Below are 13,961 nucleotides of genomic sequence, written 5' to 3' on the forward strand. Positions count from 1 at the left end.
CTGTTTTTATTTTGATAGTTTATGCCTGTGGTCATATGAATTGTGATTTTTCATATCATTTAAAAATGATATTAAAAAAAAATCCCAAAACCTTTCATCAAGATACAGTGACTTTTGTCTGCCTCAAAAACTTTGATTTCGGGGAAATAATGTTCATAATAATGTTCACCAGTCAGATATGGAATAATGTGCTAAATTTTTTTGGTCCTAGCACTACTTCTTCACCCTTCACCCCTGACTGTGCAGTTTCTGGGTTCTTTCAGAAATCAACTATGCAAACTACAAGGTTCAGTGATACTGGCATTGTGTTTTTCTGTTCAGTGGTACCTGGGCAGTAGTACAGTGTTATATTGCTTTGGCTGGGCTCAGGCAACTGTTGGGGGGGGGTGAGACTCTGACCTGCAGGTGATAATAAGAGCAGGGGGCCATGGTACTGCAAGCTTCAGCTTTTGAAAAAAGCCTTGGATTATCTTTGGGTTGGTGCTGGCCACATTCCGTGCTTGCTGCTACATAGAGTGATTCATAGGTGTTGAGCTGTGGGTGTGCTGGGCTGGGTCTCTGCAGCAGACTCGGGCTGATTTTATCTCTCCCCTCTGCCCTACTGTCCTTGTGCAGTTAATGTGTGCAGGAGGCATGTGGCAGAACACCCCAAATGGAAGAATACAACCTTCTGAGAAGACAAAAAACAGTACTAGTTTATACAACTCTGACTTATCAGCTAGAGATGGCATATCTGTATTGAGTATAGATATCAGGCCGATATCAGCAAACAATGCTGGATCAGCTATCAGAGGAAAAAACTGCCTGAATCTGATCCAGTCCTGCAACAAATCCAGCCTGAAATAGCACACACTCACACTGTGCAATGTGATGTTAGCTGTGTATTTTTTCCTGTGGGGTGGTAATTGAGTAGTCTGTGCATGATGGCCTACTATTAGATGCTCATCTTAAAAGAAGTGCTTCACTTAAAAATGTCTTATTTTAAAGCTTAGTAGTTTTTAAAGAAATGTCAAATTTCACCTTGAATTTGGTTTGATTCAGCAATTTAAAAATATACTGAATTCACAAATAAGGCTGTTAAAACTACTTACACAATAGTGCAATGTAGAAAGTACAATCTATACACAGGCTGTTTTGGGTTTTTACATTTGAAAACAGCCCAAGAATTTTATTTAGCCCCAAAAACAAGCACATCCTTTACTGAAAATTATTATAATTGTTTGTAACCTGTTATAACACTCCAAAATCTGTGTAGCTGAATAACCACCCTTAGACCCATAATTACAATCATTTCCACAGTTGTTGAAACCAGTACATTTTTAGCAGTCAAAAACACTGTAATTCTGTTTTTCTCAGGCTGTGAGGACATCATTGTGGAGAGCATCTCTCTCGATTCCCTGATCTCCATTCTGAAGTGGAGCTCCCAGCCTTATGGCTCCAAATGGGTCCACAGGCAGGCCATGCATTTCCTGTGTGAGGAGTTCAGCCAGATCATGACCTCAGAAGTGCTCTACGAGCTGACCAAGGATCAGCTGCTGGCTGCCATCCAGTCAGACTACCTGCAGGTATAACTCTGTGCTCCCTGATGACAATGATATTATTAAGGTGAACTCTCACCTTAATAATAACACTGTGGCGCATTGTGTTTCCTTTTTAACATTCATGGGGTGTAACTTTTCTCTCTGTCTTTCATTCATCTACGTTTACTAGGTCTGTATTTTCCTTTGTTTAGAAGGGTAGACATTATGTTCTTGTTTTTCTCATCATCATCCAAGCTGTATAATAGAGTGACCTGATGACCTACTTTCCACTGGGTTTTGCAATTAATTTGAGCTGCACCTCCCAAACAGGAGATATCTGATAAACTCACCTTTTGTGTCAATGCAAAACAATCTCATGGTTTAAACTGGACCTGAGGGCATAAGTATACAAACACACATACACACTTATACTCTCACACTGTGATTGATTTAAGGATCAATTTTAAGGCGTTTCTGACACCTCACGTTCATTGTCTACCATGCCTGAGGTAGTTGAAGGGGAATTCCACTGATTTTTCAAAATTTCTGCATACTTTATTTCTACATAAATCATTCACAGTTTAATGGTTGGTGTGAAATGCTGAATTGTAGAGAAACGTACCAACTCCAGTATCTTTACAGTGGTGATGGGGGGGGGTCAAAATGCCACAACTCAGATATTTTTTTACATTTAAAATATTATATTCAAAATATTTTATTTGCTATCCAAAATGACCAATGAACAAATATGTCTTTGAGTTGAATGTTTACTTTGTTTTATTTTTTTACCAATATGCTAAATTCAGGAAATAAATGGAAATTATCACTAACACTTGCAGAAAAATGTCATATTTAAGTTTGTTTCCTGTAGAGGATGTGTTAACTTATTTTCACTTAGAAAATTAACAAAACATGTCATTTTACTTCGGGGGTGTGGGGGGGGGGTGTTCAAACATTTGTATATGACTGTAAAACAAAAAAGGCTTTATTTGTTTTATAAATGCCCTGCATGTACCTCATGTACAAACATATTTTAATCCCAAACCTTCTTCTAAAATCTACTGTAAACAAAATGTCTCAGGCATCAAACATAAAAGTATTTGCACCCATTTTGTGTAAAAACTTTGTGAGGTAGCTTTCAGTGACATCCGGTTTTCATCACTACCATTGTAATTCTGACTTAATTGAGTTTACATAGAACAGAGCATTTCACATCAAACCACTCTGAATGACTCTGAATGTTTTGATTTTTATTTATTTATTTATATATTTTTACACATTTTAACAGGTTAATTATGCACAAATTTTAAAACCTTGTTGAAGTTCCCCTGTGATAAAGAAAACGTGCCAGACACAAAAAACAGGCTGAAGAGTCAGTGTAAGAGCTACAGTGGGTCCATGCCTCTGCACCAATCTGTCATGTGGGTTTCAAACCATTCAGCCCATCTTTGTGAAATATGAGGCTGGTGATATTCCTGTGCTGTGTCTCGCTGTCTCCCCGGCCCCTCCCCACCCTCTCTTTCACAGGCGAGCGAGCAGGACATTCTGAAGTATGTGATTAAGTGGGGCGAGCACCAGCTCATTAGGAGGATGGCTGACCGAGGTGAGATTGCTGTTCCCAATGACCCTCCGAAGTCGCCCCTACTGCACTGAATATTTCTGCCTTATCTCAAATATATGCTCTATAATAGGTTCTATAATGGACCACTATGACAGATACATATTTAGTATTCAGTTATACTGGAGATCTTTCAAAATTAGAGCACTACACACATGCTTTGTATAATGCGTATGTGTGGACATAGGCATACTCTGTCATTCAGAAGTTTGTAATCACGGTACAATTATTTTGCAGAGTTAGATTTCACAATTCAGATTGTTTACATCACAACACACAGAATGTGAATTGGATGTGAACAAGCAGAATGCATTTTGTTGGATTGAGGCAAATCTGAAAATGAAAGACAGCAGAAACACATTTATTTAGAGTTATGGGTGTTACTTAAATGATGAGTTCTAATGTCTGACTGCTGCTGTGACACCCTTAGAGGGCAGTGGTGAGCAATGTTTGTTTATTTGAGCTCAAGCTGTTTTGTATTGACAGTTAGGAAGCAAGGTGGTTAATTAGTAACTTTGGCCACTTCATGTCTGTACTTTAATACCCGCATACACAGAACAAACGCAATAAATTGTTAATCGCAATTATTGATCATATATAATACATATGATCATATATAATGATGATGATGATGATAATGATAATAATAATAATAATAATAATAATAATAATAATAATAATTTATTTCCACAAAGTTATCTGCCTCTAGTTTTTGATCACCACTTTTCAAATCCAATGCATGTATAACTTTATTTTCAGTGTAATACAGCTTTCTTGGTAATTTTAGAATCATCTAACACCCATTAATCATTAAGGCACATTTAAAATGAATTCCTTGCTTACTGCTAATTATTTGATATTTGTGTTGCAAAGGACTAGTGTATTAGAATCATTCTATATCAGCCATCAGATTGGTTCTGTATTACTGAAAACACTGATTCCAAATGTTTTGAACAGTAGTGTATAATAGAACCTTATAGTATGTATAGTGATATAGCACATAGTGATATAGCACACTACTGATGTATAACTACATTGTGTTTTGGGCCAGAGCCCAACCTACTGAGTGGTACAGCTCACAGTGTGAATAAGCGAGGGGTGAAGAGGAGAGATCTGGATGTGGAGGAACTTAAGGAGATCCTGTCACCTCTGCTGCCTTATGTTCGCATGGAGCACATTCTCCCAGCCAATAGTGATGTCCTTGCTGATGCAGTGAGTGTTTGTTTGTATGCACATGCATGACAATTCTAGATATCATTTGTGACAGGACCTGACCAGGTCATGTCATGGCTGGGCCCCAAATTACCTTCAGTATCAGATCAGGGCCCCAAATTACCTTCAGTATTTCACAATCTCTCTCTAATGCCACCAGTCAGTGACAGCTGAATGAAGGTGTGTGTGGAAGCAGTGTCAGCAGCTGTGCCGTGTTTGAGATGTCTTTTCTTTGCTGCAGATGAAGCGCGGCCTGATCAGCACTCCTCCGTCAGACATGCTGCCTACTGCAGAAGGAGGCAAGGCCAACGCCTGGCTCAGGCAGAAAAACACAGGCATCTATGTGCGCCCGCGCCTCTTTTCTCCATATGTGGAGGAGGCAAAGGTAGGACTTCTTTCTGCCTTCCTAGCAGACTCCTACACTGTTTCAGTAGGTTTTCAGAATCAGCAAGATAATTGGTTTTACTGGCATTACTCACAATTAGTCTTTACGGTAGCTCCCATTAAAGGCGACACAGAAACAAGTGGCAAATTGAAAACAAAGAGGGGACAGAGAGAGGAAGAGAGAAAAATAGTGATAAAAATAATATGTATATGTGCAGGTACTGAATACTATTTTTTTTTCTCTGTGTACAAAGTACACTATATATTTTGAACAATATAGTAAATAGAGGTGGGTACTAGTTCAGTTTAGTTCAACTAGTTGCATGTACTCTAAAATTTAGCAAAGTAATCTACTTTTTACTTGATTGCATTTCAATCATTAACATTTAGTTACTTCTTGTTTTCTGTTAAACTGTATTATGTTACATTGCTGAACTGTTTTGCGATTGGTCACGCCTCTCATTCTGGAGGTTTAGTATTTTATTTTTGACTAAACATGCAACAAAAAGCACCTAACAAACTCCTATGCTGTTCCTAAGTAAGTCCTATGCTGATTAACTTTAAGGCTGACACAAAAATTTCTTTCTTTTTTTTTTTTGTAATCTGCCCTTTTTTGTTAACAATGCAATTTCTGAATACTGTTGCATTTATTTAATAAGGTGCTGTGAAAAAGTATTTGCCCCTCACCCTGTTTTCTCTATTTTTTAAGTATTTCAGATCATCCAACTAATTTTATTATAAAGTAATGACAACACAAGCAAACTTTTTTATACAGCTTTTAAATGATTGTTTCATTTATTGAGGATAAAGATTTATTCAAAACCTATATCACCCATGTGAAAAAGTAATTGCAAACCTAACAACTGATTGTGCCACCTTTGGCAGTAACAACTGCAGTCAAATGTTTGCAATAACTTGCGATGAGTGGAGGAATATTGTCCCACTCTTTTTTGCAGAAATGTTTTAATTTTTAATTTTTAATTTATTGTTACAATAATAAGCATTTATCAGTCAGAATTGTGCCCTGAATGAGCTTATTCAGAAAAACGTGGTGCATGCATCTAGAAAGGAAGCAGATTCTACACACTGAAATGCTGGACAATTATGTAACTCTTTTCTTAAGTATTTTTTTTTTTCCCCTGGTACTTTTGTATTTGTACTCATTTTGGTTTTGGAACAGTACTTTTTACTCGAGTTTAGGTTTTGGCTATTTCACCCACCTGTAAAAAGTTCACTCTTTCTATAGGTACTGATTTACACCAGACATATACACTTTGCACACTTTATTACCTACTTATTAAATATTTTAAATTAATATTTTGTTCTTGAGTCAGTCAGCAGTCTTGCATTACTGTATAATGCATCTTGGATATGCACAAACACTTCTGTCTGTATGTAGTCAATCCTTGAGGAGATGATGGTGGAACAGACTGATCTGGTACGGCTGAGAATGGTGCGCATGTCTAATGTACCTGACACCCTGTACATGGTCAATAATGCTGTCCCCCAGTGCTGTCACATCATAAACCATCAGCAAATCAGTGGCAACCAGGCCGCTGCTCCGTCTGTTGTGGCCAATGAGATACCAGGTAAGAGATGGTCCCAGGTCATGGTCATGACTTAAGTGTTTCAGAGAGTGCTTCATCTGCTGTCTTAGCCACGAAATCTGTTTAGCAAAGACATTTAAGGGACATGACTTAGGATCTGATCTTCTGTCAGGTTCATAGATGATAAGAGACATCCTAGAACTGAGAGCCATTTAGTGGATAAATGAGGGACTTTGATGAATGTGAAGAGACAAGAGCCTAAAAACTCCAAGAAAGTCATGAGCGTCCTGTTCTTGAGACAGACAGGCAGGAGTTTGCAAGTGTGTGATGGCTTGTTCAATAATGCAGCAATTAGAATATCTGACCATCGCACCCTCCTGCCCCGTCTGTGTTTCTGTGTGTGTGTGTGTGTGTATGTGCGCATCAGTGCCCAGGCTGGCAGTGGTGAGAGAGATGATTGCCAGACTGCAGGAGCTGAGGCACACAGACCAGGTTCAGAGAGCGTATGCTCTAAACTGCGGGGAGGGAGCCACGGTCAGCTATGAGCTGCAGCTCCGTGTGCTCCGAGAGTTTGGCCTGCCAGACGGAGCAGCAGAATTACTTCAGGTGAGCATGCTGCCAAATAATAATAGATGTAGGGCTGTCACTATCAATTATATTAAAAATAGCGAAATCTTCTGATTGCTTTGATGATCACTTGACTAATTAATTTAAAAAAAAGGCTAAACAACAATATGGGAACTGAACTGAACAATCAAAAATTCCAAAATACTCAAAAACTCCACATACTCCAGTTGCTCTCAAGAGCCTTCACCGTAACAGGAATCCTTAAACTATATAAATGAAAGCAAGAGGCTACAATATCTTTAGAGTCAAATTTGAGAAAATCAAACAATTGTGATTGTGATAAACTGCACAAAACACCAAACACTGTAATTGATGGTGATTTTTTTTTTTCTCTTTATTGAGTAATCACACACGGCGAGTAATTGTGACCCAGTTGTTCAAAAAGGAACTAAACATTTTCACTGACAAGATGCTTTTTAAAGTGACTAAAAACCTCCTCTAGTCTAGACAGCAGCTAACAAAAGACTAAAAAAAACAGCAGCGTGGTTTGACTGGGCATATAATGTGACTATTTTGTGCTGTATCTGCAGAACCCACACAAGTTCTTTCCAGAGGAACGCTTCGGGGATGAGAGTCCTCTCCTCAGTTTAAGAGCGGCCGGCCGCTGCAGAGTGAACAGCTCCCCCGCTATGGAAACTATGTTCACAGACCTGGAGACCCTGGGGGCCCTTAACCCCCCTCTTCCTCCTCCACCGCCCCCATATCACCCTCCAGCCATGCCTGCTCAGGCCCAGCACAGAGGAGGCTGGAGGCCAAGAGTCCCTGTGCCTCCACCCTCCCGTTCATTCTCCTATCCCTGTAACCACACACTCCTCCAGCACCGAGGCTCCATCGCGCCCAAACCCAGCAGCCACGCCTACCAGCCTCCTGACTACAGCACTGCGCAGAGCATCGGGAAGACCCTTCCAGCAGAGTCGTGTGGGGTGAGTGGCACACAGATATGTGTTGTCGCTGTCATAAGAAAACTATGCAATTCTGAAAAGGTATCTTTATAAGAGAAGGATGAAACATACTTAACATCTGTTAATTTAACATAAAAAAAAAAACTTTTTACATGAAATAAAAACATTTTTGGTATGAAATATTCATAAAATGTATAAAAGATGTAAAAAAAAATAAAAACAGGAAAAAATTACACTTGTTTAAATGGTGAGAAGTTTTCTTATGATGGTGGTGATATGTCTTCTACAGTGTTACTTTCTCTAGAACTTTTTTTTTTCTGTGTACAGTGAAAAAAGTTATGAATTCTTGTGCCTTATGGTGGGTGTTCTACCATTCTCTATTACAAGGGCAAACTGAAGCCTTTTATGACCTGTTTAAAATTCACCTCACCACTGTTATAAATACTGTTTAGTGAGAGCAAGCTACAATATTGTAGTTCAGTGCTGTCCAGATATATGTGTATCTTTTCCTGCAGCTTCAGACTGACAGCCTTTCAACCGCTCTGTAATGAAAACGAGTTTATGGATGGGTAGGTCACCTATTATTAATGACAGTAATCTAATAAAAAGCCTACTGTTTAAAAATTAATGCCCAAGTAATCTAAAGTGCTGCATATCCATCCTTCATATCACAGTGTTTTTAAAGTAATGTATGTAAGTGATTATTTCCCTCTTTAGGCTTTCCAGTTTTAGTTCATTTAAATGCAATGCATTTTCTGTGTTCACTGTATGAAAAGAAAACTGGTTGTTAGACTAGACTGCTTTTTTAAATTCCTGAAGTGAGAGGTTAAATAACAAATTTTAAAGATAAACATCATGTATTGGAGATTCATCTGCTGAAGCCAAACCACACTGCTAAGCTTTTTCGCTTGCAAATATTATGGGTAATTTCTTGGGAAGAGTATTTTTGCCTCTTTGTGTTTGGAAGCTATTCAGCTGGGCTTGTCATGATCATGAAATTCCAGCTGATGATTAATTGCCATACAAATAATTTTGATCAACTTTTTTTGCTCGATGTATGCAACTACAAGTCTAACGCGGCCAAATTGGCTTTGCTTCCTAGCTGTTGATGCTTAGTAGCTCCCAAATGGCTGCAGCTCGAATAAATATTATTGACTGCTGCCCTTTAAACGCAGTACCAGTCAGAAGTTAGAATTTTTGTTGCTTTCATAAGACCCATAACGCATCTTAATAAATGTGTTTTCTGCTTTATTTTATTTACATGTATTTGCCATAACCCAAGTGATGAACACCCAGTTCGAATTGTCTTTTGTGACATAAATATATGATTTTGAAAGCTAACAACTGGAAAATGATTGTAGTCAGCTTAAACAATTGTGATGAGCCGAATATATAATAATTGTGACAGGCTTATATTTCCTTGACCTTTTCCAGTTTTTGTGGAATTGTCTTGTTCTTAAGTTCAGACAATTTATAAAAGACTTGATTGCGCATTGTGCTGTCTTTTTAGAGTCTGGAACCTCTCATAAATGATTACATGCCAGACATCGCCCTTGGAGTGTCTGCTATGACCCTGTCGGAGCACAGCGAGGCTCAAGACCTCACCCTTCGTCCTCATCCCACCTTGGCCTCTTCAATCCCTCACTACCCAACTGGACCCTGCCCGAGCGGAAGACACTCTCTCACACATCTGCCATGCAAGAGACATCCCCCCAAACCAAAAACAGAACCTCAGTCTGAGTATCCAGACCTGTATGACTTCTCTAGTCAACCAGACACCCCTACATCTAGCCATCCTCCTCAGGCCACCTACACAGGCTCAGACTTGTACAGCCACCGCAGAGGTACATTTAACAGCTTGCACCTCTCCTATCTCCCTGACACTTCCCTGTCTGTGCACTCCCAGGGCAGGTTAGGACAGCCAGCTGACTCCCTTCATTTGGATGTCTTGGGTCAAAGGCTGGACTTGGCCCAGACCTCCTCTGGAGGACCCTCTTTAGGGGGAGCTCTTGTGCCCAGTGGGTGCTCGATAAATGACTCTGACCTAACATGTGGTCTTGGACCTTCAAGGGTAGGTGCTGGCCCATACGAGGAGCACACACCAGTCACAGATGGCACAGGGAGCATGAGGGAGACCTCTGGAGGTGTTGTACATCACAGGGCCAGCAGTGAAGAAGCAGGGATAAGCCGGGAACACAGATCACCCAATACGCCAGAGTACCAGTATAAGAAATCTGCACTTTAATTGACGTGACAAAAAGGGAACTATGACATGGGGGCAATGACTAGTAAAACACAAGTCTGTTTAGGTTGTTACACTGCCAGTCAAAAGCTTAGAAACACCTTCTTGTAGAAGGGTTTGTGTTTTTGTTTTTTTAAGCCACCTGGAATGCTTTTCCAACAAGAGTAAAGATATTTAATTTTTTTTTTCAATGTTCATTTTGGAAATAAACTGATAAATAGCCATGACCAGCACCATTTATATTTGTTAAGGTAACAACTTTTCAAGAATTTAAAGGGCCCTTATCCTATATTTTTTAGTATTTCAAATTTTCCCTTGAGGTCTTATAACATTTGTGTAGTTTTGTGTACCAAAACCATCTATAATTTTTTTTATGACCATTTTTCAAACTTTTTTATCCCTTACAGTTAAACATGTCTTTGTTACTGCACCTTTAAGATTGATATATGTAAATGAGCTCTGATCTGCACTACATTGTACCTTATTCAAAAAGCAGTCCAGGCTGAATTCCCTTTTAACTTTAGCATGAATGGGTGGGGCTAAACTGCTGTAGACTGAATAGGTGGATATATGTAAATGTGCTGGGGTTTATGACATTAAAATAAACAATGAAATCTAAACAAGCTGCTTTTGTAACTTGGTTTCCATAAAAAGACAGTATGTACTGGTTAGTGAATAGTATGTTTTGGAACCTTGAACAATATTTACATACTCAAACTTTAATTTTAAAAAAGTGACCCTTTAAGTGCAAGCCTGTAGATCAAAATTTTTGAGTTTATGACATTACTTTCAATTGGGTGTTTCTAAACTTTTGACTGGTATTGTAAATCTTGGGAATGGAATGAAGAGGGTGTTACCTGTTATGTCAGAATGTTGTGAATTTTAAGCATGAGCTAATTAAGAATGAATGTGTTTTGTAGTTTTGCATTTTTGTGGATAGGATATTCAGAGAATTTTCTGTATTTGTTTTCAGTTTTCAACACCTTCCTTTTGACACCCAGAATAATTTAGTGATCACATTAACTGATGATGGTAACATCAATAAAATATGCCTACCATTAAAAATGGGGATCAGCATAGATCAACATTAATGGCATCACTACCATGGTATAAATTCTGTTTATCTACTATATGACACTTATATGAAAAATTGAGGACTTGGACTGAACAATTCGGGGAAAATATCTAATTGCGATTTTTCTGTGATTTAAATGGCAGTTATTTTCTATAAATGAAGGTTTGTTTTTTTGCAATGAAGACTAGAACATCCACTTTTTCAGCCAGTATGTTGCAGTTGTGATGTCACAACATATGAGGGTTTGGTTGCCTCTGATTGGTCAACTTATCTACAGGCAGTTCACAAGCTCTGTTATGAGGTTAAATTTCCCCTTTTAAAACTTGACATTTTTGATAACTTAGGCTATAACTGTAATAAATTGCAGCTCTTGCAATTTGAAAATTGCACTCTTAAATTGTGATTTCGGAATAAAAACGATGAATCTTTCAGCCCTAGTAAGGACTACCACAGCTTGAACAGCCCGGTAAAGAACTCTTTGGGGCTGCAGTCAGTAAATTGGGAATAAGATCAGTTTTATTTTGATTGGAGCAGGACATTGTTAGTATTTCTTATAGTAGGGTTGATAACCATGAGTCATCATTTGTGGGGTACTAGACAGACTTTTAGAATAGCCATCATTCACGTAAGAGCTGACTTATTGCCAGTCCATTTCAGCATGTTAGAAAGTGGGGAATTATTGGGGAAATTGTATAAAATTTGCTTTAAAAAACATTCTGACTGCAGCTTCAGTGTGACTGTTCAGATTAGTCCTTTATTCCTGTGCAAACATTGAAAACCAGTGCTACTAGTTTTCCATGACCATTCGTAAAAGCATGATCTTCATCCAGAAAAATATCTAAAATCCTCACTCTGCCGCAGGACAAATGTCTTTATACATATTGGAAAGAGTTTGTTTTCTTTTAGTAGTGATCATTTCCTCTAAGCATCCCATAGAAAGGCCATGCATGGACAGGGACTAATAGTATATTTAAACAGCAGCCATTGGTCTAAGAAATATAAAGGTTGCCATGTGCACAGTGTTATCATTGATCAGGTTCAATGGACTTGCAGTTCTGAATTACTATATAATTAATTGTGTGTTTTTAATGGTCTCATGTTCCCTGTGCTGTGTACGTATGAGGAAATGAGTGATGTTTTTATACCGATTGAGTAACACACCATTGCTAAGTACACATTTAAATTATGTAAGAGTCTCCTAGTTTCTACAATCAATCAGGACTGTTCAATATTTGCATTAGCACCAGCCTTGAGAATGATTAATCCACGTACTGTAGAGAACATACTGAACATGCTTGAATTCACCTCCTTCTCACATCCAGTGGCCTTAGCTGTGGGTTTTGATCTCAGACACCGTGGAATGATTGCAAGCCATTTCTCATTTTCCATGGTTTTAATGATTGTTCTTTTGGTCCAACTTCATTTAGCTCCATTAATGAAGTGTAGATTTTGTAGTGCAGGGCACAGTCTAAACATCGCAGTGAGTCCTAACTGCTTGATTTCTCATCAGATTTCACATTCTTAACAATGCCACCTGGTGGTACAGATGGATGCCAGAGAGCTTTGTGGTAATAGTGCACAGCTTCTGTTTTTTGCCAGTTGGCTAATAGCTACCGAAGGCTCTTCTCACAAGGATGTTATGTTTTTAGGCCTTCTGACACCCACATATTAAAAGGGGCTTCCCCCTACAAGTTTCACCAGCGTACAATTGAAAGTAAGATGTTTTATGTTTATTAGATTGCATGTTGATAAGTGATGTTACGTGTTTGCAATGTGGCAGTAGGACACTATATTTTTCATGCTTGACCCAAAATGAGAGTTGTATTCTTCATGAAGCAGCACTCCCTAATCAGATTCCATACTCAAAACATTTTGCTGGACACATTATTGCTTTATGGACAGATAAGTTCAACATTTGGGCTGCATAGCTATTTCCAATGCCTCTATAAAATGAACTGATGCAATGGATACAGTGTGCTATTGTTGGAAATGCCCTATACTTTTTGGAAAAGAAGTCATTACTAGCCTAGATCTATCTGTACTGTGGAAAAGCCCTTTAAGAAGGCAAATGCTGCTTATGCACTCTGGGTTGTTTTGCTGCTCACTAACTTACTTTAATAGCACAAAAGAAGAGGGATTAATATACATGAACAAACAGCGCTTGCATTCATCTCATAACACATTGCATTTGGTTGAAAAATGTAAAAAAAAATAAAAAAAATATCTCTTGTGTGAGATCTGAGGGCTTTAGGGTTCATCCTTGCATTCATGTAACACTGTAGAAGACCTGAAAGTCTGTGCCTTGCCTGGCAGAGGCTAAGTATTTTCTTAAAGTGATTTTGGCCTATGCAAGCCTTCTTAGGAGCCTGCGTCCATCTGTCAGTTTCTAAACTGCCTGTATTGCCTCATGTACATGAATTTGAAGATAGTATTTTTTGATTTTTAGGTACTTTTAAATCAAGACATGTGTTGTGGTTTGATAAGGTTGTTTCAAATAAGTATGTTGATTGTACTTTAATATATAATTGCATTTCTTGTAATGAATTTTGAATTTTCACTGGTTCTATTTTTCTACTTTTACCTCAAAAAGGGTAAATAACCATGACCAACTTTGTAGCTAGAGAGCATCTTCAAAATAAAGCTTCAATATTACTCAGTTGCAATTTCATTTTACAGTCTGGTTATTAGCATATTTATTAGTCTGAGACTTCCCATCCCCCTGCCCCCCCTCTCCAAAAAAAAAAATAAATAAAAATTCTATAGGTCACTAAAGGAAAAAAAAAAAATCACTGGAAGCTGGAGGAAAGTACAGTTACTGGCAAGTTCCTGTGAAC

At 38.4% G+C, this 13,961-nt stretch overlaps 1 protein-coding gene across 3 annotated transcripts in view; it reads left to right on the forward strand.

Annotated features, from left to right (window-relative positions):
* The window catches only part of LOC118823393 (BTB/POZ domain-containing protein 7-like), a 39,320-nt gene extending 25,541 nt beyond the window's left edge, over positions 1-13,779 (forward strand). For 2 of the 3 annotated variants that reach the window (XM_036592955.1, XM_036592956.1), the window contains exons 4-11: positions 1,357-1,565; positions 3,048-3,123; positions 4,190-4,350; positions 4,592-4,735; positions 6,134-6,323; positions 6,709-6,887; positions 7,439-7,831; positions 9,321-13,779. In XM_036592955.1, coding sequence (XP_036448848.1) covers positions 1,357-1,565; positions 3,048-3,123; positions 4,190-4,350; positions 4,592-4,735; positions 6,134-6,323; positions 6,709-6,887; positions 7,439-7,831; positions 9,321-10,055 — 2,087 coding nt within the window. In that variant the 3' untranslated portion in view covers positions 10,056-13,779. Of the gene's footprint in view, positions 1-1,356; positions 1,566-3,047; positions 3,124-4,189; positions 4,351-4,591; positions 4,736-6,133; positions 6,324-6,708; positions 6,888-7,438; positions 7,832-8,325; positions 8,380-9,320 lie in introns of all 3 variants that reach the window. The other variant, XM_036592957.1, reaches the window with a different exon arrangement.
* Positions 13,780-13,961: the final 182 nt, after the last annotated feature.

The sequence above is a fragment of the Colossoma macropomum genome, unplaced genomic scaffold (genome assembly GCF_904425465.1).
Source record: "Colossoma macropomum unplaced genomic scaffold, Colossoma_macropomum, whole genome shotgun sequence".
Classification (NCBI taxonomy): domain Eukaryota; kingdom Metazoa; phylum Chordata; class Actinopteri; order Characiformes; family Serrasalmidae; genus Colossoma; species Colossoma macropomum.